Source organism: Salmo trutta, unplaced genomic scaffold (assembly GCF_901001165.1).
Source record: "Salmo trutta unplaced genomic scaffold, fSalTru1.1, whole genome shotgun sequence".
Classification (NCBI taxonomy): domain Eukaryota; kingdom Metazoa; phylum Chordata; class Actinopteri; order Salmoniformes; family Salmonidae; genus Salmo; species Salmo trutta.
In genome coordinates, this window is record NW_021822962.1 from 2,078,966 (window position 1) to 2,105,275 (window position 26,310).

General features: G+C 43.0%; 1 protein-coding gene and 1 pseudogene across 2 annotated transcripts in view; both read right to left on the minus strand.

Annotated features, from left to right (window-relative positions):
- Positions 1-205: 205 nt before the first annotated feature.
- LOC115187674 (GMP reductase 1-like) lies at positions 206-16,594 on the minus strand (annotated as a pseudogene).
- A 3,629-nt stretch (positions 16,595-20,223) lies between these two features.
- The window catches only part of LOC115187662 (E3 ubiquitin-protein ligase MYLIP-A), a 34,823-nt gene continuing 28,736 nt past the window's right edge, over positions 20,224-26,310 (minus strand). The window contains exons 4-6 of one of the 2 annotated variants that reach the window (XM_029746632.1): positions 25,354-26,265; positions 24,677-25,073; positions 20,224-21,090 (exon numbers count right to left, since the gene is read on the minus strand). In XM_029746632.1, the coding sequence (XP_029602492.1) occupies positions 20,908-21,090; positions 24,677-25,073; positions 25,354-26,265 (1,492 nt within the window). In that variant the 3' untranslated portion in view covers positions 20,224-20,907. The remainder of the gene's footprint in view (positions 21,091-24,676; positions 25,074-25,353; positions 26,266-26,310) is intronic. The other variant, XM_029746633.1, reaches the window with a different exon arrangement.

Sequence of the window (26,310 nt, forward strand, 5' to 3'; positions counted from 1 at the left end):
AAACATTGTTGTAGATATTATACAAAATAGGATCATTGTTATTATTGTACAATCTGTAATTTAAAAAATGTTCATGCATTGGTCCGCAACCCAAAAAAAAGGTTGTGAAATAACTTTTTTGTGTACCTCATATGTAAGATACATTTATGTACAACAGGAAACAGGAAACAAGAGGAATAGAAGACTTCAAAGTTGCTTTTCTAACTGTGGTATTACGTTTTAATTTGTAGGATATACTCCAATCTGTTCTGTATGATCTATGGTCTCTTTCTTAGGAGAGTTTTTCCAGGTTTATGGACAAAATATTTCAGTTGTAATTTTTTTTAACGTTTCATTTAGATTTGAACAAATTTGTTTAAAGAAACACAAAAGAACATGAACAAATGTATTGTCTCTGTATACTCAGAATAATAAATAACAGAGTCAACTGAAATTCTGTCTATCAACTGGCTCATCTGTCTTTCATCCATCTTTCAAGAGGAGCAACAGAGCAGCTGCTTACTCTAGCACTCTGTTTTTCCAGCCTGGTCTCATAGACTACACGTAACATAGTAAATGTAAATCCAAATTCTGGAAGACTCAATTTAGTATGATATGTTACATTTGGTTACATAAGACAGAAGGTTACTTAAGGCAAAAAACAAAAGTAGGATGTTTGGACAGGGTGGATGGGTAGGTGTAAAACATGAACATCAAGCAACCCAAAGGCTGTGAGTTTGAATAACATCACAGACAATTTTATCATTTTAGCTAATTAGCAACTTTGAAACTACTTACCAATTTTTTGCAACTACTTAGCATATTAGCTAACCCATCCCCTAACCTTAACCTAACTCCTAACCTTAACCCCTAACATGGCTAACATTAGCCACCTAGCTAACATTAGCATTAGCCACCTAGACACCTAGATAACCTTAGCCTCAACAAATTAGAATTCATAACATATCATACGTTTTGCAAATTCGTAACATATTGTAATTTGTAACATATCTGACGAAATGAAAGATGGACATCCACAAATGAAAACCATGCCAAACGTTAAATATCATACTAATTGGAGTGTCACGGATATAAGTTTACTATGTCTACCCCTGAGTCCAGGTTGGTATTTCTCTCTGTTTCTCCTCTTTTTGTCTACTGTGTACAGGGAAAGTAACACATGCATTTACATAAATATTGTTGTAGATTCAAACTTTTACATTTGAAATTAAATCAGCACAATTGAAATCAGGCATTAGGATGTGAAGTTCTAAACAGCCACAAGAAAGATCATGTCTGTCTGTCTGTCTGTCCGTCCCTCCGTCTATTTACTACTATGTGAACATGTGGCTGGCCTGCTGTGTGACTCTGATAAAGGTGGTCCTGCGACTGAGCTCCTTCAGTTTGGCAGCTCCTACGTAGGTGCAGGTGGAGCGCAGACCACCCAGAATGTCCCTGATGGTAGCCTCTACATCCCCCCTGTACGGTACCTCCACCGTCCTGCCCTCTGACGCTCTGCAGGAGGAGGAGGAGGAGGAGGAGAGGGGTATGGAGGGATTGAGGAAGAGGGTAAAACTTGTCAATAAATCCATGGTCTTTCCATTGGGTTGATCAGGCACATTGATTTCTTAGTCTTCAACATCATCAACAGTTTTGTACTAAATAGACTAGAGCTAACTACTAAATTAACATTTTGTTAAGAAAATGTGTGTGCTTGCTTGTAAGTTACTGTTAGAAAAACTGAACGCATACTGTATTTATATAGTGTGGGTGGAAGGTAGGTGTCACAGCGGTTGATGAAAGGGGACCAAGGCGCAGCGTGTAGAGTGCTCATTCTTACTTTATTTTACGAGAACACTTAAATAACAGAACGACAGCCAACAGTTCCGTAAGGTACTCAGACAAAACGGAAAACAACTACCCACAAACCCCAAAGGAAAACAGGCTGCCTAAGTATGGCTTCCAATCAAAGACAACGAAAGACACCTGCCTCTGATTGGAAACCATACCCGGCCAAAACATGGAAAACAAAACATAGAAATAGAATAGTATAAAAACCCACATAGAAACAGAAAACCCAAAATACATTCAAAACAAACCCCCCTGCCACGCCCTGACCATACTACTATGGCAAATGACCTCTTTCACTGGTCAGGACGTGACAGTAGGCTAGCGTAGGGGTTCCCAACCAGGGGTACAAGGACAACCGGGGGTACTTGAGAAGACTCATGAGACCATAGGCCTTCTGGTAAATAGGCCTTCTGGTAAAACGCCTATTTACCATAGGCCTTCTGGTAAAAGGGGGTACTTCAGGGGTACTCCAGGCAGAGCTAAATTGAGTTGGTGGTACAGTAACCAAAGAAGGCTGGGAACCACTGGCATAGCGGTTAGATCATTGGGCCATTAACCGTAAGGTTGCTACTTTGAATCCCCGCCCTGGCAAGGTGAAAGAAATCTGTTGAAGTGCCCTTGAGCAAGGCACTTACCGTAAATTCCGGACTATAAGCCGCAACTTTTTTCCCACGCTTTGAACCTCGCGGCTTAAACAATGACGCGACTAATATATGGATTTTTCCCGCTTTCAATTTTTTTTCTTCATAAAAAACACATTCTGTGACTTGCTCAGTTTTTTGGCGGCATGAAGCTTTCATTAGACCAATGAAATTGCCGAACGGGTTAAGGTCAAACAACTTTTTTGTTTACTGTTTAGATTAAATCGAGCGCTCTCAAACTTCCCATCATTCTGATTACGGTAGTCATTTTGTCACCCTCATCATGGCAAAGACACGGAGAAATGCATATGATGCAGCTTTCAAGTTGAAGGCGATTGATCTGGCTGTTGGAAAAGGAAATAGAGCTGCTGCACGGGAGCTTGGTCTTAATGAGTCGATGATAAGACGTTGGAAACAGCAGCGTGAGGAATTGACTCAGTGCAAAAAGACAACTAAAGCTTACTGCAAATTTTTTATTTTTTGTTACAAGCCGTGTTTCGTTAAAGCCTATTTATTTTTGTTACAAGCCGTGTTTCGTTAAAGCCTATTTATTTTTGTTACAAGCCGTGTTTCGTTAAAGCCTGTGTAAAGTTAATTTGTTTCAATGTACCGGTAGGCACCTGCGGCTTATAGACATGTGCGGCTTATTTATGTTCAAAATAATATATATTTTTAAATTCAGTGGGTGCGGTTTATATTCAGGTGCGCTTAATAGTCCGGAAATTACGGTAACACTAATTTCTCCAGGGCCTTGGCTGTGACCTCACACTCCGAGGGCGTCTCAGGGAGAGTGAGATATGCCCCCCCAAAAAAACACATTTCCAATTCACATGTGTAAAACAGGCCAGATATAAGCACCCACCAAATTAGTATTAATTTACCTGTACTCTGCCACTCCCCCTACATGTTTCTTCATGGCCGTGTCAGAGCTCATCCCATAGAACAGCTTGACCTTTCTGCCATTCCTCTCAATGACCTCCCCGGCACACTGGTCGTGGCCAGCCAGCATGCCCCCCAGCATCACAAAATCAGCTCCAGCGCCTAGAATCACACACACACAACCCTGTTGAGAGAGAGTTAGGCAAGGCAGCATCTTTGAGGGACACAACAAATGCATCCTATTACCAATATAGTGCACTACTTTGACCCGGGCCTTATAGAGAATAGGACACATACACAATGTCACTATGATAGTATGATTTATCAAACCAGGACTCACCAAATGCCTTAGCCACATCGCCAGGACAGCTGCATCCGCCATCCTGGTGCAATAAAACAAAACATATTGAGCAAACATTGTGGAACGTTCAGTGGTTTAATCTCTCAAAGGGAAAGCTATGCGGAACCCGAGCTCCAGCACCTTTAACCCCTGGGTTCGTTCAGATAGAAATGTTGTGTAGATACATGTATTGTGCAGGTGCGTTGCACCCTCCTGAATGTGACCCAAGAGGTCAGAATGTCAGAAGGTTCTTGAGGTCAGAGGTCACTCACTGAGACGATGTGACCCTTCAGGCCGTGGGCGGAGTCTGCACACTCTATGACAGCACTGAGCTGGGGGTATCCCACTCCCGTCTTAATACGCGTCGTACACACAGAACCTAGAGGGGAATCATGACGTGTCAGTTTGTCAGGAGCTGAATGCACTCAGCTGAAGTATTTTTCTCTCTTGAAGGGAGCCCTGGTGAACTCATGACTCCATATAGTGCTCTACTTATAGTGCACTATGTAGGGAAGAGGGTGCTAGAGTAACAGACAGAGTAACAGACAGGGCAACAGACAGTGTAACAGACAGTGTAACAGACAGGGTAATAGACAGGGTAACAGACAGTATAACAGACAGGGTAATAGAGTAACAGACAGAGTAACCAACGGAGTAACCAACAGAGTAACAGACAGATTAACAGACAGAGTAACAGAGTAACATACAAAGTAACAGAACAACAGACAGAGTAACAGACAGAGTAACAGGCAGGGTAATAGACAGGGTAACAGAGTAACAGACAGAGTAACCAACAGAGTAACCGACAGAGTAACGGAGTAACAGACAGAGTATCAGACAGAGTAACAGAATAACAGACAGGGTAACAGACAGAGTAACAGACAGGGTAACAGACAATATAACAGACCGTATAACAGACATGGTAACAGAGCAACCGACAGAGTAACTGACAGAGTAACAGAGTAACAGACAAAGTAACAGAGTAACAGACAAAGTAACAGAATAACAGACAGAGTAACAAAGTAACCAACTGAGTAACAGACAGAGTACCAGAGTACCAGAGTAACAGACAGAGTAACAGAGTAACCAACTGAGTAACATACATAGTAACAGAGTAACAGACAGAGTAACAGACAGTGTGACAGAGTAACAGAGTAACCGACAGATCCACAGACAGAATAACAGAGTAACAGACAGAGTAACAGACAGAGTAACATACAGAGTAACATACAGAGTGACAGAGTAACCGACAGAGTAACATAGTAACCGACAGAGTAACAGACGGATTAATAGAGTAACAGAGTAGCAGACGGAGTAACAAAGTAACAGACGAAGTAACAGAGTAACAGAGTAACCAACAGAGTAACAGAGTACCGGAGCAACAGACAGAGTAACAGAGTAACAGAGTAACATAGTAACAGACAGAGTAACCGATGGAGTACCAGAGTAACAGACAGAGTAACAGAGTACCAGAGTAACAGACAGAGTAACAGAGTAACAGACGGAGTACCAGAGTAGCAGACAGAGTAGCAGACAGAGTAACAGAGTACCGGAGCAACAGACAGAGTAACAGAGTAACAGAGTAACATAGTAACAGACAGAGTAACCGATGGAGTACCAGAGTAACAGACAGAGTAACAGAGTACCAGAGTAACAGGCAGAGTAACAGAGAGTAACAGATGGAGTGATAGAGTACCAGACATAGTAACAGAGTAACAGAGTAGCAGAGAGTAACCGATGGAGTACCAGAGTAACATACACAGTAACAGAGTAACAGACAGAGTACCAGACAGAGTAACAGAGTAACAGACACAGTAGCATAGTAACAGACAGAGTACCAGACATCGTAACTGAGTAACCGACAGAGTACCAGACAGAGTAACAGAGTAACAGACACAGTAGCATAGTAACAGACAGAGTACCAGACATCGTAACTGAGTAACCGACAGAGTAACCGACAGAGTAACAGAGAGATTTTCAAACAGAGTAACAGACAGAGTAACAGAGTAACTGACAGAGTAACATAGAGTAACAGACAGAGTAACAGACAGAGTAACTGACAGAGTAACAGAGAGTAACAGACATAGTAATAGAGCACCAGACAGAGTAACAGAGTAACAGACTGAGTAACAGAGTAACAGAGAGAAACAGACAGAGTAACTGACAGAGTAACAGAGAGTAACAGACATAGTAATAGAGCACCAGACAGAGTAACAGAGAGAAACAGACAGAGTAACAGAGTAACAGACAGTAACAAAGTAGCAGAGTAACACCCAGAGCAACTGACAAAGTAACAGACAGAACAACTGGCAGAGTAACAGACAGATCAACTGACAGACTAACCGAGTAACAGAGAGCGACAGACAAAGTCCCCGAGTAATAGACAGAGTGGCTGACAGAGTAACAGAGAGTAACATACAGAGTAACAGAGTAACAGACAGAGTAACAGAGTAACATAGAGGGTACCATAGAGTAACAGACAGAGCAACAGACAGGGTAACAGAGCAACAGAGAGTAACCGACAGAGTAACAGACGGAGCACCAGAGTAACAGACAGAGTAACAGAGTACCAGAGTAACAGACCCACCTGGCCCAATACCCACTTTAATGATGTCAGCTCCTGCCAGGATCAGCTCCTCCACCATCTCTCCTGTCACCACGTTGCCAGCCTGACCACAGTTAGAGACACACAGACAGACAGACACACAGACAAACACACAGATAGACACACAGACACACAGACAGATGTACAGACAGACGGACAGGTAGACATAGTCATAGCATTTAGAATACCTATACAGCTACCAAACCAACTAACTACCAAACAGGTGATAGTTTAACATTGAATGGCACATCACATTGCACATGTAAGAATATTTACAGTAATTAAAACTACATAAGCAAATGAAGTCTTCAAAAGCTGTTCAGCTGTGTTAACTTGATGGAACGGCCTCACCATGATAGTGTGTTGGGGAAACCTCCCCTGACGGTTTTGACAAACTCCACAAAGTGTTCAGAGTAGCCGTTGGCCACGTCCAGACAGATGAATCTGATGTCAGAGACGGCCTCCAGGGCGCTGCACAGCTTCTCCAGGTCGGCTTGACTGCTGCCTGAGCTGACCGCTATGTGCTGAGGGGGACGGGGACAGGGCAGCAGTGTGAGAGAACAACCAGGGTTGGAAGGATGCAGGTGCTACCGTAGAAATAGAATCGTTAGAACGGGTCTGGAGCCTCTGACCACGGCAATTTGACTGGAAAACTCATGGGGAAACTCAAAATGGCTACCAGTGCACACATTATGGCATCATTGACTTGTAAAGGGGTGGCCGTTCTAGCGATTATATTTCTATGGGTGCTACTATAAGCACTCCCATAACAAATCAGAGCACTAGTCCTTAAAAGCATTAGAAACATTACCATGGGCCACCCACTATTTCCATAACAACTCCTGAATTCAATACATTATTCAAACCCTGGGGACACCACTGTCGCATGAGGTCATGAAAATGCTGTATGAAGACAATTCTAGCTGTCCTCCAAACATAGATGTCTAGGATTATTACAAACCTCCAAACATTCTGGAAACTTGGCTGCAAAAGCCTTCCACTGCTCCACAGTGTAGTGCTTCTGCATGGCGGTGAAGAGAGTTTGCTAGAGGAGAATGTAGATAAACAAGAAGAACGGAAATTCACAGCGTTACTTAGTTCTCTGGCAACTGACCTTTCACAGGTCATCACCCTGGCAACCCTTTCACAGGTCATCACCCTGGCAACCCTTTCACAGGTCATCACCCTGGCAACCTTTTCACAGGGCATCACTCTGGCAACCCTTTCACAGGGCATCACCCTGGCTACCCTTTCACAGGTCAACACCCTGGCAACCCTTTCACAGGTCATCAGGTTGTCAAAACTTCACTGAAGCAGAACTGGGGATGACTGGAATTGTTGTTGTTGTTAGAGAGAAGCAACAGAACCACTGGAGTTTTTCCTAGTCTGATCACGTGGTCAGTAGAAACTCCCTGACCCTTACCATGGCATGTGTCCAGGTCTGATCATGTGGTCAGTAGAAACTCCCTGACCCTTACCATGGCATGTGTCCAGCAGTGTTTCTGATGACCACACCAGGTGTGTGTCTCATATGGCACCCTACTGTCTATATAGTGCACCACTATAGTGCATGAAGAATTAGTGCATGAAGAATTAACAGTGGTGGCGCCGGAGGGGAAAGCTGCTGTCTTATCGTCTCTTAAACCTCTACGGGCTACGGGGCAGTATTGAGAATTTTGGAAAAAATATGTGCCCATTTTTAACTGCCACCTACACCAACTCAGAAGCTAGGATATGCATATTATTACCAGATTTGGATAGAAAACACTCTGAATTTTCTAAAACTGTTTGAATGGTGTCTGTAAGTATAACACAACTCATATGGCAGGCAAAAACCTGAGAAAACCTGAGAGAAAAAAAGAATTTTGTGGCTGTACTATTTTTTTTGAGTCATTGTTTATTAGATACCACAGTGAGAAAGGATTCATTTCGCAACTCCTACGGCTTCCACTAGATGTCAGCGATCTTTATAAAGTTGTTTGAAGCGTCTATGATGAACAGAGAGCAAATAAGAATGCAGTGAAGTTGACGTCCCTGGGATGTCGTCACTTCCATTATTGCCTGCACCTGCGCAATCATGAGACACGAGACATTTTTCAAAAACGTTAATCTAGACATAGGAGAGGTCGGGTTGAAACATTACTGATGTTTCACGTTAAAAATGGCTCTAAAGATTGATGCTAAACAACGTTTGACATGTTTGAACGAACGTAAATAGATTATTTTTGTAACTTTTTAAACTTTTCGCCGTGACTTCACATCCCCCCCCGCGCTACTTTTTAGTAGCCACCGAAGCGCTAACAACATGGAACAACTTGGAGTTATTTGGACATCAATTATGAACTTTGTCAAAAGAAACCACATTTGTTGTGGACCTGGGATTCCTGGAAGTGCCAATGGATGAAGATAATCAAAGGTAAGGGATTATTGACGATAGTATTATTGATATTACATGGTTACAAGATGATGCTAACCTATATAGCCTAGCCTATTGTTCTTAGCACAGCACCCGGTTTATTGCAACTTGTGATTTCCCAGTAAAGTTATTTTCAAATCTGGCAATACAGTAGCATTTACGAAATGTTAAACTATAATTATTTGAATGACAATATTATAATTTACCAATGTTTTCGAATAGTAATTTTGAAAATTGTAACGTTGTTCACCGGAAGCATTTCAGAGAAGAAAAAAATCTGAATTTCACCGCTACTGTAAAATGCTGTTTTTGGATATAAATATGAACTTGATGGAACAAAAAATGCATGTATTGTATAACATAATGTCCTAGGAGTGTCATCTGATGGAGATTGTCAAAGGGTGTGCATAATTTTAGCTGGTTTCTGCTTTTGGTGACGACTGACCTTGAATTGAAAATGGATGTTTGTACTTTTGTGGCTATGTACTGTCCTAACATAATCTAACTTTACGCTTTTGCCGTAAAGCCTCTTTGAAAATCGAACAATGTGGTTAGATTAAGGAGATGTTTATCTTTTAAATGGTGTAAAATAGTTGATTGTTTGAGAAATTGAAATTATTAGATTTTTGATGTTTTGAATTTCCAGCCTTGCTAGCAATCCCGTCTCAGGGTTCATTGCTAACCCGTAGCCCCAACAGGTTTTAACCAACCATGCTATTTTGTTTGTTTTTTTCACGTTGTTCGTAACTTGTTTTGTACATAATGTTGCTGCTACCATCTCTTATGACCGAAAAGAGCTTCTGGACATCAGAACTGCGATTGCTCACCTCAAACTGGATGAAGAGTTCTTCCTCAATGAGTCGTACGGGAGGGATATACTACTACAGACACCAGACCAGGCCCAGATCCCCCGTTATTCGCTGGAGAAGGAAACTGAGATTTTGCGGAAAGAGATCAGGGTGCCTTGTGAGGATCGGGTGACGAGTGGCTAATCTTCCCTTGCCTTCCATCCTGCTAGCTAACGTTCAATCGCTGGAAAATAAATGTGACGAACTGAAAGCACGTTTGTCCTTCCAACAGGACATTAAAAACTGTAATTTCCTATGCTTCACCGAATCTTGGCTGAATGACGACATTAAGAACATACAGCTGGCGGGTTATACACTCTATCGGCAGGACAGAACAGCAGCCTCTGGTAAGACACCGGGCGGGGGCCTATACATTTATGTAAACAACAGCTGGTGCACAATATCTAAGGAAGTCTCTAGGTTTTGCTCGCCTGGGGTAGAGTATCTCATGATAAGCTGAAAACCTCACTCAATGCAAACAGGAAACGCTCATCCAGAGGCGGTGCTCCTAGTGGCCGGGGACTTTAATGCAGGGAAACTTAAATCAGTTTTACCAAATTTCTATCAGCATGTTAATTGTGCATCCAGAGCTCTCCCTCACCTTCCATTTGGCAAATCTGACTATAATTCTATCCTCCTGATTCTTGCTTACAAACAAAAATTAAAGCAGGAAGCACCAGTGACTCGGTCTATAAAAAAGTGGTCAGATGAAGCAGATGCTAACTACAGGACTATTTTGCTAGTGCAGACTGGAATATGTTCCAGGATTCTTCCGATGGCATTGAGGAGTACACTACATCAGTCACTGGCTTTATCAATAAGTGCATCGAGGACGTCGTCCCAACAGTGACTGTACGTACATACCCCAACCAGAAGCCATGGATTACAGGCAATATTCGCACTGAGCTAAAGGGTAGAGCTTCCACTTTCAAAGAGAGGGACTCTAACCCGGAAGCTTATAAGAAATCCCGCTATGCCCTCCCACGAACCATCAAACAGGCAAAGCGTCAATACAGGACTAAAATCGAATCGTAGTACACCGGCTCCGACGCTCGTCGGATGTGGCAGGGCCTGCAAACTATTACAGACTACAAAGGGAAGCACAACCGAGAGCTTCCCAGTGACACGGGCCTACCAGACGAGATAAATAACTTCTATGCTCGCTTCGAGGCAAGTAACACTGAAACATGCATGAGAGCATCAGCTGTTCCGGATGACTGTGTGATCACTCTCTCCTCAGCCGATGTGAGTAAGACCTTTAAACAGGTCAACATTCACAAGGACGCAGGTCCAGAGGGATGACCAGGACGTGTACTCCAAGCATGCGCTGACCAACTGGAAAGTGTCTTCCCTGACATTTACAACCTCTCCCTGTCTGTAATACCAACATGTTTCAAGCAGACCACCTTAGTCCCTGTGCCCAAGAACACCGACCCGTAGCACTTACATCTGTAGCCATGAAATGTTTTGAAAGGCTGGTCATGGCTCACATCAACACCATTATCCCAGAAACCCTAGACCCGCTCCAATTTGCATACTGCACCAACAGATCCACAGATGATGCAATCTCTATTGCACTCCACACTACCCTTTCACACCTAGACAAAAGGAACACCTATGTGAGAATGCTGTTCATTGACTAACGCTCAACGTTCAACACCATAGTGCCCTCAAAGCTCATCACTAAGCTAAGGACCCTGGGACTAAACACCTCCCTCTGCAACTGGATCCTGGACTTCCTGACGGGCCGCCCCCAGGTGGTAAGGGTAGGTAACAACACATCTGCCACACTGATCCTCAACACGGGGGCCCCTCAGGGGTGTGTGCTCAGTCCCCTGCTGTACTCCCTGTTCACTCATGACTGCATGGCCAGGCACGACTCCAACACCATCATTAAGTTTGCTGATGACACAACAGTGGTAGGCCTGATCACCAACAACGATGACACAGCCTATAGGGAAGAGCTCAGAGACCTGACCGTGTGGTGCAAGGACAACAACCTCTCCCTCAACGTGATCAAGACAAAGGAGATGATTGTGGACTACAGAAAAAGGAGGACTGAGCATGCCCCCATTCTCATCAACGGGGCTGTAGTGGAGCAGGTTGAGAGCTTCAAGTTCCTTGGCGTCATCACCAACAAACTAACATGGTCCAAGCACACCAAGACAGTCGTGAAGAGGGCACGACAAAACCTATTCCCCCTCAGGAGACTGAAAAGATTTGGCATGGGTCCTCAGATCCTCAAAAGGTTCTACAGCTGCACCATCGAGAGCATCCTGGGGGGTAGTGCGTACGGCCCCGTACATCACCGGGGCCAAGCTTCCTACCATTCAGGACCTCTATACCAGGTGGTGTCAGAGGAAGGCCCTAAAAATTGTCAAAGACTCCAGCCACCCTAGTAATAGACTGTTCTCTCTGCTACCGCACGGCAAGCGGTACCGGAGCGCAAAGTCTAGGTCCAAGCGGCTCCTAAATAGCTTCTACCCCCAAGCCATGAGACTCCTGAACAGCTAATCAAATGGCTACCCAGACTATTTGCAAATCAATTTCATTTGATTTGACTATTGACCAGAGCTCTGTGGGAATAGGGTGCCATTTGGGAATAGGGTGTCATTTGGGAATAGAGTGCCATTTGGGAATAGAGTGCCATTTGGAATGCACAATCCCAAACGGTACAGTGCTTACCTTGCTGAGGACCTGTGCCATCTCAAAGGTGCCCGTGGTGTCCATGTTGGCAGCGATGATGGGGATACCATGGTAACTCTGCTTGGAATTACGGAACGTGAACGTCCTCCGTAGGTCCACCTGTGAGAAGGGGAGCACAGTAATAATAAATAATCATAGTGTATCCCAAATGGGACCCTATTCCCTATATAGTGCACTACTTCTGACCAGAGCCCTTTTATTTTATTTATTTCACCTTTATTTAACCAGGTAGGCTAGTTGATAACAAGTCCTTTATTTAACCAGGTAGGCTAGTTGAGAACAAGTCCTTTATTTAACAAGGTAGGCTAGTTGAGAACAAGTTCTCATTTGCAACTGCGACCTGGCCAAGATAAAGCGTAGCAATTCGACACATACAACAACACAGAGTTACACATGGAATAAACAAAACATACAGTCAATAATACAGTAGAACAAAAGAAAACAAAAAGTCTATATACAGTGAGTGCAAATGAGGTAAGTTAAGGCAATAAATAGGCCATGGTGGCGAAGTAATTACAATATAGCAATTAAACACTGGAATGGTAGATGTGCAGAAGATGAATGTGCAAGTGAAAGTGCACTACATAGAGAACAGAGGGTGCCATTTGGGATGCAAGCCAATAAATCACACATTTTATTCATGAACGCCTATCAAAACACCAAAAGGTACAAATGCACATCATAAAAAGTAAGAATCGAAGAGAAAACCACACAGGCATTTAGCACTAGGAGTTGTGGGTATACTGCCTAATGTCAGGACAGTTGACATAACATGAGAGAATTGGGAAGACCAGTTAAATTGTGGTAATGTATAACATACAGGTGATGTTTGCTGGATTTGCCCCCAGAGTGACAGCCTGTATTGAAACTGTCTGAGGGTTTAAAGAAGTTAGAACACTGGTATTGAAGTAGATTTAAAAAAAAAACATGTTCATATTTCTCCCCGAGACGTCTTTCCATCCGGGCTAAAATGTATGACAATGGTGGCAACAAATAACCTATTATCCATCCTTCAATCTAATTCAATGACTAATCAACGAACCAATGGCTGCTAGTGAGTGTATGGCCATATGCTAAAAGCATAATATTGTGTCAACTACAGTAAAACGACACATAAAAAAAGCCTTGATCTCAATCCTCTGATGATGATGTCTCATTGTTTCCTCAGCCTGCCTCAGCCTGCCTGGGTTCATCATGAATCAGCCTGAATCAGCCTGCCTGTGTTCACCATGAATCAGCCTGAGCCTCAGCCTGCCTGGGTTAATCAGGAATCAGTCTGAACCTCAGCCTGCCTGGGTTCACCGTGAATCAGCCTGAATCAGCCTGTCTGGGTTAATCAGGAATCAGTCTGAACCTCAGCCTGTCTGGGTTCACCGTGAATCAGCCTGAATCAGCCTGTCTGGGTTAATCAGGAATCAGTCTCAACCTCATCCTGCCTGGGTTAATCAGGAATCAGTCTGAACCTCAGCCTGTCTGGGTTCACCGTGAATCAGCCTGAATCAGCCTGTCTGGGTTAATCAGGTATCAGTCGGAACCTCAGCCTGTCTGGGTTCACCGTGAATCAGCCTGTCTGGGTTAATCAGGAATCAGTCTGAACCTCAGCCTGCCTGGGTTCACCGTGAATCAGCCTGAATCAGCCTGTCTGGGTTAATCAGGAATCAGTCTGAACCTCAGCCTGTCTGGGTTCACCGTGAATCAGCCTGAATCAGCCTGTCTGGGTTAATCAGGAATCAGTCTGAACCTCAGCCTGTCTGGGTTCACCGTGAATCAGCCTGAATCAGCCTGTCTGGGTTAATCAGGAATCAGTCTGAACCTCAGCCTGTCTGGGTTCACCGTGAATCAGCCTGAATCAGCCTGTCTGGGTTAATCAGGAATCAGTCTGAACCTCAGCCTGTCTGGGTTCACCGTGAATCAGCCTGAATCAGCCTGTCTGGGTTAATCATAAAAAAAGAAGCAAATAGAACTTCAGATGTAGGACAAAACAGATTATCAGTGTCTCTGTCTACATCCCAAATGGCACCCTATTCCCTATATAGTACTCTACTTTTGAGAGCCCTATGGTGCATTATATAGGGAATAGGGTGCCACTCAGTGTCACACTCAGTGTCCCCTATGGGCCCTGGTCAAAAGAAGTGAACTATATAGGGAATAGGGTGCCACTCAGTGTCACACTCAGTGTCCCCTATGGGCCCTGGTCAAAAGAAGTGAACTATATAGGGTATATAGTGCCATATGGGAATACGGTGCAAGCCTGACTCTCTCATGTCATGTACTGTAAAAAAAATCTATATATAAAATAGAAACACCCACTAATCTAGTTGTTTCAACCAATCATTATTCAGTAACTGGTTCCACAGCCTTGTTTAAGTTTACTCAACTCTTCGGTCAAAGTGTTACCTGAACTTTTTTAGTAGGCCCAACAATAGCCCTAATATGAGAAAAAGTGGGCAAAAAATTCAGCCAACTTAAAGAGATGGGTTTGCTTTATTTGTCTCATATGTTCATTCAACTATAAAGTATTATTTTTGGTATCTTACCTGAAAAAAAGGCACACACACACACACACACACACACGCACACACACACAGTGCTTTTAACAAACATAAATGTCTCATATCACGCCATTTCATGTGTCATATCACCCCATTTCATGTGTCATATCACGCCATTTCATGTGTCATATCACACCATTTCATGTGTCATATCACCCCATTTCATGTGTCATATCACCCCATTTCATGTGTCATATCACGCCGTGTCATGTGTCATATCATGCCATTTCATGTCTCATATCACGCCGTGTCATGTGTCATATCATGCCATTTCATGTCTCATATCACGCCATTTCATGTGTCATATCATGCCATTTCATGTGTCATATCATGCCATTTCATGTGTCATATCACCCCATTTCATGTGTCATATCACACCATTTCATGTGTCATATCATGCCATTACATGTGTCATATCACACCATTTCATGTGTCATATCATGCCATTTCATGTGTCATATCATGCCATTTCATGTGTCATATCACCCCATTTCATGTGTCATATCACACCATTTCATGTGTCATATCACGCCATTTCATGTGTCATATCACCCCATTTCATGTGTCATATCACGCCATTTCATGTGTCATATCACACCGTTTCATGTGTCATATCACACCGTTTCATGTGTCATATCACGCCGTTTCATGTGTCATATCACGCCATTTCATGTGTCATATCACGCCATTTCATGTGTCATATCACGCCATTTCATGTGTCATATCACGCCATTTCATGTGTCATATCACACCATTTCATGTGTCATATCATGCCATTTCATGTGTCATATCATGCCATTTCATGTGTCATATCACACCATTTCATGTGTCATATCATGCCATTTCATGTCATTACGGTATAGGTGTTGACAGGTGCTAGCCAGGCAGAACATTGTGAACTCTGTTATCATAATAAACATCTGGTCTGTAGGGAGAAAGATGTCTGTGCCAGGCAGGCAGTGGGAGAAGGCACACACACATTGACATATGCACACACACACATACACAAAGACCAACATGCAGAGTCAAACACACACACAAGCATGCACGCACAGGCGCACACACACACACACATTCCAGCCCTGCTATGGGAAGGTGACCTCCACACACACACAGGGAAGGTTACTGTGTTCTGCTGTAGCAAGCTAAGGAACCATAGAGTATGTTCTACACAGATATCCTCTACATCACCAGTTCTATATGGAATCCTATGGCATCTCTTTCACCACTGACCCTCCACAACTGACCAACCCAACTCAGCTGGCTTGGGCTAGTTAGTATGTCATTTGTGATTCAACGCAGATTTGAACATTGTACATAAGACTTAATGTTCTTGGCCCCCTTCGCAGCCCACCATGGCTCCACCTTTTCTGTGGTATCAAGGCAAAACCCATTAGACATCTACAACAACAGCAGCAGCAGCTATAAAGGCTGGTTTATAAAACCCCATCCTCTCCTTACCTCTGACCTGCTCTTCAGGCTGCTTCTCTTGGGTCTGAACAGGACGTCTTTAAAGTCCAGCTTCACATCCACGTCTATCCTAGGCATGATGGCCTGTCACCTCCAGGATGGTCCAATCCCTGTCCCAGTCCAATAAATCAATAATTCTATAAATCACTAGATCAACATAGAGCCTGTGATCTGGTCTGCTGAGACCCAGACAGTAGCCAACCCTGAAACTCCAGATGCATCAAGTATTTATAGCATGCTAACACGCACTCCTCTCCCAGCAGCACAAGCACCTATGGCTTTATTTGGCCTGCCCTCCACTCTCTCTCACACAGATAATTGAGGGCAGTGCAGAGGGAGAGGGACGCAGCCGCAGTTGCAGCACTAGTAGTAGTGGTATTGTCACTGGCCATCTGACACACATTTATGTCAGATGGACCTATCACTGCAGAGAACAGCACAGCTGCTGACAGAACCAGGAAGTGCTGGAGTCAGTCAGAGGGGATGGGGTGAGGTATATACACTAAAACATTCACAAGGTGGGAAACCCCCCAAAATATTTTTAGGGGTTACTGAAGGCCAAATTCTGTACATTACTTTGCATTAATTCTATGTGTTATTATCCTATGGATAAAATTATCATCGTCCTCCTCTTCATTGTATCATTCTATTCATCATCCTCACCATGATCATCAACTATATAATCAAAATAACTTCTCAAATATTGAGAAAACGTAAGAACCTGAATCGCACAATGAAATAGGGTTTATTACCCAACCACACCACTAGGTGGGGAAAGAGAGTTTCTTTTCAAGAGTAAAAGGCTGGAGTACAAACTATTCCAGTCCCACAAAGAAATGTGCTAGTAACTGTGGACTGTATTCAACAATGAGACATATTACATTTAATTAGTATTTAACACAAATGTTCACCTTAACAAATGATGATATCGCTTCACCCTGCATCCCATAGGCTACCCTAACTTTGAGGAATTCAACAAAAAGTTATTCAAATGAGCAGTTGTTCACCTGTTTACATTGTGTGTAGCCTAAAGTTTTTTTTACATTTGTCAAATGAATATTTAATTTCTCCCATTTTAAAGTATTGAATTGGTTATCTTTCAAAATCATCAAATTGGATCAAATTGTTGAAAATCCTAAACCTGGCCATAAGCCTTCCCTTTCACCATCTATTTCCTCAAGTCTTCAAGTCTCCATATAGTCAATAAAAGGTTGCCAAATTCTGTACAATGTCCTTAACTTATTCCTCAAGCAGTAAGTGATTTTCTCCAGTGGGATACAACTATTAACTTCCGATAGCCACATTGCAACTGGCAGGAGGGAATCCGATTTCCATTTCAAGGCAATACATTTCTTGGCAATCGCTAGCAATATTTCTGTTAGCTTTATAGTATGACTTTGCCTAAGATTGGTGTTAGTATAGTTACCCAGTAGGCAGACCTCCGGGTCTAAAGGGAATGCAACCCCGTGGATTGAGGATATGGTATCGCATACCCCCTGCCAGAAACCCTGTCGTTTTGAACACTGCCAAGTGGAATGGAGGAATGTTCCTTCATCTGAGCCACATCTAAAACATAGGGAGGAGATATCAGGGTTGAACCTGTGCAGTCTAGATGGGGTGATATAGAGATGATGGAGGAAATTAAACTGGATCAGTCTGTATCTGGAGTTCAATGTGGATGTAACACCATCCCTGCATAGGTCACTCCATAGGCCCTCATCAAGATCAATACCCAGATCTTTTTCCCATCTAAGTCGGGGTTTATCTAGCTCAGGCAGTGTTAGTACTGACATTAGAGCATCGTAAACACGGGAAATGGTCTTGAGTAGTGGTTGGTCTGCATGGCAGAGTTGTTCAATAGGTGACATCTTAGGTAGGTTCCATTGTCCCTTGAGAGTCACCCTAATAAAGTCTCGTAGTTGTAGGTAGCTAAAGAAGTCCCTGTTAGACAAGTGGTATTTCTGTTTCAGCTGATCAAAAGACATAAGAATTCCCTCCTCATAACAATGTTCCAGAAGAGTGATCCCCTTATCAGACCATGGTCTAGAGTTACTATTCTGGAAAAACATAGGGATCAATCTATTGTTCCATAAAGGGGTTTTAGGGGAAAGAAATCCCCCTCGTCTGAACAGCTCATGCAGTTTACACCATGCCAGGACAGAATGTATGATTAAAGGGTTGTCTGTCATGGTTTTTATAGAGGAAAATTACATTCTAAATCTAATGGAACCATGACTATTAAATATCTATTAAATGTTTCAAATTTGCCAATTTTTTTATGGTCTCAACTTCACTGAGCCTGCTCAACCCAGATCCAAAATAACCCAGCACTTTTCCACCATGTGACAGAAACATGGTTACTGACATGTCACTCTTGTAGTCTCTTGCTAGGCACATTGTCATGGCTGCTGGGTTGGGGACAAAAGTAATGCAATGTTAAATGAGCATGAGCCAAGCAGCCAGAGCAAGGCAGTTAACCCACTGTTCCCCCGGGCGCCGAAGACGTGGATGTTGATTAAGGCAGCCCCTCCGCAGCTCTCTGATTCAGAGGGTTAAATGTAAAAGACACATTTCAGTTGAAGGCATCCAGTTGTACAACTGACTAGGTATCCCTCATGACAAAAACATAACTGGCCTTGTTCAAGGGGTCTCTGAGAAAAATACACTTTCACAATTTCCCCCAGTGTCCCCTAATCATCGTTGGAAGTTGTCACTCAGATATCTGTCTTTAGGTTATCAGTAACAGCATTGCTCAGTGCAAACGCAACGCCATTAGGATCTCTATGACATCTTGAGACTAGTGCACAACTGATAGAAAATGCTCACAAATGAAACATTAAGTACAAAAAAAATATTTTATTAATACTTGAAAATAAATATGAAAGCTTGGTTTAATTTCAACTCATTAAAACATAGCTTTAAATACAGAACAGAACCTTAACCTTAAGAACCTTAAGAAAATTCTTCTCCATTTCATTTAACCCTTATTTTACCAGTTAAGTTGACTGAGAACATTTTCTCATTTATAGCAACGACCTGGGGAATAGTTACAGGGAAGAGGAGGGGGGTGAATGAGCCAATTGGCAGCTGGGGATGATTAGATGGCCATGATGGTATGAGGGCCAGATTGGGAATTTAGCCAGGACATCAGGGTTAACACCCCTAGTCTTGCAATAAGTGCCATGGGATCTTTAGTGAGCACAGAGAGTCAGGACACCCGTTTAACGTCCCATCCAAAAGACGACACGCTACACAGGGCAATGTCCCCAAACACTGTCCTGGGTCATTGGGATATTTTTTTTAGAGCAGAGGAAAGGGTGCCTCCTACTGGCCCTCCAACACCACTTCCAGCAGCATCCAGGGACAAACCATGCTTAGATTCCGAGCAAGCCAGCAGTGGGATGCCGGGTGGTATGAGAAGCAATAATGTGACTTCTGTAGATTGGTACATTTTTTGAACTCACTGCAGGTCAGAAGATGAATTGAGTAACTCATCTGTGGAAGACAGTGGGAACATCCATCCCAACTGACACCCTATTCCCTATAGAGTGCACTACTTCATTACAGCCCTATGGGCCCTGAGAAAAAATAAAATAAAGACTATTTAACTGGTCTGGTACACTCTTCTAGTCTAATGTAACGACTATTTCAACACTATGGTCAGAGACATCACATTTTGCTGATATACCGTTTGTATATAGCAGAGATAAAGATATCAAAATACAATGGAGTGTAAAGTATACATATATTGAACAAAAAGCTTATTTCTCTCAAATTGTGCACAAATTTGTTAACATCCCTGTTAGTGAGCATTTCCCCTGTGCCAAGATAATCAAGAAGCTGATTAAACAGCACAATCATTACACAGGTGCACCTTGTGCTGGGGACAATAAAAGATCGCTCTCAAATGTGCAGTTGTCACACAACACAATGCCATAGATGTCTCAAGTTGAGGGAGCATGCAATTGACATGCTGACTGCAGGAATGTCCACCAGAGCTGTTGCCAGAGAAATTCATGTTCAGAATGCTACTGTATGCAGTCATATAGCACCTCATACAGTAGCACACTACTACTACTATTATTACACCAATACTGCAGTACTACCACACTACTGGTATACTACCCCTGGTATACCACTACTACATCACTACTACTGGTATACTACTACTGGTATACTACTACAGCACTATCCCTGGTATACAACTACTGCAGTACTACTGGTATACTACCCCTGGTATACTACCCCTGGTATATTCCTACTGCAGCACTACCCCTGGTATACAACTACTGCAGCACTACTACTGGTATACAACTAGTGCAGCACTACTACTGGTATACTACTACTACTGGTATACTACTACAGCACTACCCCTGGTATTCAACTACTACAGCACTACCCCTGGTATATAACTACTGCAGCACTATCCCTGGTATACAACTACTACAGCACTACCCCTGGTATACAACTACTGCAGCACTACTACTGGTATACTACTACAGTAATACTACTGTATGCAGTCATATATAGGAAGTAGGAGGGAATAAACAGGAAATCCAAAACATTGAGGAAAACCTGGGAATGATAAGCCAAATTTTCCCACCCTAACTGGTAGTAAATCTATGTGTGACAGATCTTGTCTGTGCTGGTGTAGAACTCTCTGGAGGAACAGAGTTGAGTGGCCAGGTCTCTGGGAATATTGAAGGGGGCAGCACTGCTCACTGCCAGGGACAGCAGGTTGGCACAGGTGGGCAGGTAGATGTGCTGGACATGGTCCACCTCTGACCGACACACCGGGCACACCTGAAGGGAAGAGATCAAAAGATTTGATTAGAATATAATATGCTAATCTAACATTAAAACACTGTATATATGTGACTTGTGTGGAATCAAACAGACTATTGTTAAGATACAGTCCTATAGATCTGGATGAACTAGTCTATATAATCTTGGATTAACGGTGTCCACAGAGTAGCTGACAGTACTGCCCTACAGGCATTTAACCTACAACCTACAGGCTACAGAATGTTCAGGACAGCCAATAAACCATGGGAAGAAGGGTAACTATAGATTCTGCAAACATTCCTCCCGTCTACCATACCCCTCCTCACCAAACAGTTCACTTCATTTGCTTAAAAAGGGAATAACAGTAGCAGCTCTTTTCATGAACTGCCAACCACCCTGACCTCTCTAAAAGGTTAACTTGGAGCTTCAAAGTTCATTCAGCACAGTGGAAGATACTTAAAGCACTAGAACATGGCGTTATGGTGTAACAGGGACTAGTGTTTAGTGCTGCCACCCCTGGAACACATAAAACCCATGGAGGCTGCGGTTCAAACCCTGACTGAGTCACATTCCATTCTGTCCTTCTCCATTTCAATCACTTCATCTATCAATACAGACTACAAAATACATCAACAATTATATACTGTACACACAAAACCGGTCAAAAGTTTTAGGACACCTACTCATTCAAGGGTTTTTCTTTATTTTTTTTACTATTTTCTACATTGTAGAATAATAGTGACTCCATCAAAACTATGAAATAACAAATATGGAATCACGTAGTAACCAAAAAAGTGTTAAACAAATCAAAATATAAAAAAGGGTGTATTCTTCAAATACACCCTTTGCCTTGATTACAGCTTTGCACACTCTTGGTATTCTCTCAACCAGCTTCATGAGGTAGTCATCTGGAATGCATTTCAATTAACAGGTGTGCCTTCTTAAGTTAATTTGTGGGATTTCTTTCCTTCATAATGCGTTTCAGTCACTCAGTTGTGTTGTGGCAAGGTAAGGGTGGTATACAGAAGATAGCCCTATTTGGTAAAAGACCAAGTCAATATTATGGCAAGAACAGCTCAAATAAGCAAAGAGAAACGACAGTCCATCATTACTTTAACCCTTGTGTAGTCTTAACATTCTTTTGTCCTAAGAGTAAAAAAAATGACCCGCCTTCACTAAACCCCTAAAATAAAGCAGCTTAATTGAATTTTAAACCCTAAATGTGTTTTGCTTGAAGAAACAACCTGTCATTCATCACAAACGTTGTGAATATCTGTTTTTGTTTATATATACACACTTATGGACTGCACAGAGTAATTCAACTACAAAATACTAGTCTTCTCCCATGTTTTGAACCATTGCCCCCACCCACAAGGTGCAGAAACAACAATAAATAAGAATAAAATAAGATAGATACAAAACAAAAACGTGAAGAACATAAATCAATCAACTCTAATTAGCACATGTAGGACAGTATGCAAGTGTGTGTGCATGGACTTTACAGGTGTATTTCTCACATGTGCAGCACATAGTATTTGTTTACAGTCCTTCTTTGGGGGGCAGAATTGGCATCTCCTTAACTTGCCACATGCACTGCAAAGGCTGCTGTGTGGGGGAGGCACTCCCTTCTTTGAATGTGTGGGGTTACAAGTGCATGTTCCTCGCACACGTCTTGCAGGTCTTGACTCACGGTTATCAAATCGTAGCATTCTTGAGAAAGTGTGAAAGACTTTCAGTGGCATCGTGGCACGAACAAATAAAAATAATAATAAATAAAAAATTGCCCATGATACATGGTGCTCTGGGTTGTATTCTTCCCCATCTTCTTCTTCAGATACCTCCTCTTCTAAATCATTGTTCTCTTGTTCCTCCTGGAAATCTGATCCATGACCTGTTGGTCACTGAAACGTGCACTCATGGCTTCAGCAAAGAGAGAACTGGGGGGAACTGTCATGTGCAGCACCTTTATAGCCTCTGACTGCATTCCCCATTAGTAAACAATGCTTTCAAGACATGTTTATTTTGTCTGAAATGGTTTTTATTTTGTCTGTGAACTTGAGTCATGTGTGGGGTCATGGAGGGGAGATGCTGCACATGCACAAGAAAGTTTTAGTTTTGTCTGAGTTCAATCAGTAGCACATAATCTCAATTTGTCATTGTGTGTGTGTGTGTGTGTGTGTGTGTGTGTGTGTGTGTTCGTGGTTTTTGTGGTGTGTAAATGATTTTATAACTGCCAGGTCAAAAATGACCCTAAGACAATCTTTGTATCCTGGTGGTGTACAGCTTTCATGGAAATATGAACAAAGGCGATGTTTCACTTTTTCTAATGTTGGGGTCACTCTAGGAAAAGTCATACAATTTCAAATTGAAAAAATATAATTTAGGGGGTTCTCTCTACTGTTAAACATAGTGGTGGGTCATTTTCTACCCTTAAGACATCAAAGGTTAAGACATGAAGGTCAGTCAATACGGAACATTTAAATAACTTTGAACGTTTCTTCAAGTGCAGTCGCAAAAACCATCAAGTGTTATGATGAAACTGGCTCTCATGAGGACCACCACAGGAAAGGAAGACCCAGAGTTACCTCTGCTGCAGAGGATAAGTTCATTAGTTACCAGCCTCAGAAATTGCTGCCCAAATAAATGCTACAGAGTTCAAGTAACAGACACATCAACATCAACTGTTCAGAGGAGACTGTGTGAATCAGGCCTTCATGGTTGAATTGCTGCAAAGAAACCACTACTAAAGGACACCAATAAGAAGAAAACTTGCTTGGGCCAAGAAACACGAGCAATGGACATTAGACCGGTGGAAATCTGTCCTTTGGTCTGGAGTCCAAATAGGAGATTTTTGGTTCCAACCGCCGTGTCTTTGTGAGACGCAGAGTAGGTGAACGGATGATCTCCGCATGTGTGGTTCCCACCGTGAAGCATGGAGGAGGAGGTGTTATGGTGCTTTGCTGGTGACACTGTTGGTGATTTATTTAGAATTCAAGGCACACTTAACCAGCATGGCTACCACAGCATTCTGCAGTGTTACGCCTTCCCATCTTGTTTGCGCTTAGTGGGACTATCATTTGTTTTTCAACAGGACAATGACCCAACACACCTCCAGGCTGTGTAAGGGCTATTTGACCAAGAAGGAGAGTGATGGAGTGCTGCATCAGTTGATCTGGCCTCCACAATCACACGACCTCAACCAAATTGAGATAGTTTGGGATGAGTCAGACCGCAGAGTGAAAGAAAAGCAGCCTACAAGTGCTCAGCGTGTGTGGGAACTGCTTCAAGACTGTTGGAAAAGCATTCCAGGTTAAGCTGGTTGAGAGAATGCCAAGAGTGTGCAAAGCTGTCATCAAGGCAAAGGGTGACTATTTGAAGAATCTCAAATATAAAATATTTTGATTTGTTTAATACTTTTTTGGTTACTCAATGATTCCATATGTGTTATTTCATAGTTTTGATGGTTTCACGGTTAAGTAGAAATGTAGAAAACAGTAAAAATAAAGAAAAACCCTTGAATGAGTAAGTGTTCTAAAACTTTTGACCGGTAGTGAGTGAGTGAGTATGTATATATACTTATTTTAAACCATGGCGTTATGGTTACCTCTAGCTGGACGGCACAGTTGTGGCAGCACACCATGTGTCCACAGGGGCAGAAGGCAGCGTCCATCTCCTCTTCACAGCACAGCATACACAGCAGAGCATCCTGGAGCTGCTGCAGCTTCTCCTCCAGATCCCGGCTCCTCTGGCACCCCTCACAGCCTCCTTCCCCCACCCCAGGGGACCGCGACGGGCTCCGCTCGCCGGACACACAGTCCCCTCCCATGCCGGCGTTGTAGAGCGCCCTGCGGCAGTGGTCGTAGACCTCCTTGGAGGTGCGTCGGATGTCGAAGACATACTTTTTGCCCAGGTCGATGTTCTCGTTGAGGAAGAGAGACGCCAGGTGACCCTTGAAGTCACGGCTGTACTGCATCATCACGTCATTCGTCACCGTGTCACACCTGAAGGACAAGTAAGATCACAGTTATTGACCAAAAACACTAAAATCAATATTATAAAATGTTATTACACTGTGAAACTGGAATGACTCCGCATGTACACTAAAACTAAACTAAACTCATGGAAATTGTCAGAAAATGTACAACATATATTGTGCTGCATACTATCATTTCTTACTGTACATTGGCTCACAGCAGAGACGTGTTAACAAGAGGAAAATGTCACCCTGTGTGAGCATGTTGTTGGTGTGTAAGCCATGCTACATGGTTGGTGGTTGCTGACCTGTAGAAGGCATGTTGTTGGTGTGTAAGCCATGCTACATGGTTGGTGGTTGCTGACCTGTAGAAGGCATGTTGTTGGTATGTAAGCCATGCTACATGGTTGGTGGTTGCTGACCTGTAGAAGGCATGTTGTTGGTGTGTAAGCCATGCTACATGGTTGGTGGTTGCTGACCTGTAGAAGGCATGTTGTTGGTATGTAAGCCATGCTACATGGTTGGTGGTTGCTGACCTGTAGAAGGCATGTTGTTGGTGTGTAAGGCATGCTACATGGTTGGTGGTTGCTGACCTGTAGAAGGCATGTTGTTGGTGTGTAAGCCATGCTACATGGTTGGTGGTTGCTGACCTGTAGAAGGCATGTTGTTGGTATGTAAACCATGCTACATGGTTGGTGGTTGCTGCCCTGTAGAAGGCATGTTGTTGGTGTGTAAGCCATGCTACATGGTTGGTGGTTGCTGACCTGTAGAAGGCATGTTGTTGGTGTGTAAGCCATGCTACATGGTTGGTGGTTGCTGACCTGTAGAAGGCATGTTGTTGGTGTGTAAGCCATGCTACATGGTTGGTGGTTGCTGACCTGTAGAAGGCATGTTGTTGGTGTGTAAGCCATGCTACATGGTTGGTGGTTGCTGACCTGTAGAAGGCATGTTGTTGGTGTGTAAGCCATGCTACATGGTTGGTGGTTGCTGACCTGTAGAAGGCATGTTGTTGGTATGTAAACCATGCTACATGGTTGGTGGTTGCTGACCTGTAGAAGGCATGTTGTTGGTATGTAAGCCATGCTACATGGTTGGTGGTTGCTGACCTGTAGAAGGCATGTTGTTGGTGTGTAAGGCATGCTACATGGTTGGTGGTTGCTGACCTGTAGAAGGCATGTTGTTGGTGTGTAAGCCATGCTACATGGTTGGTGGTTGCTGACCTGTAGAAGGCATGTTGTTGGTATGTAAACCATGTTACATGGTTG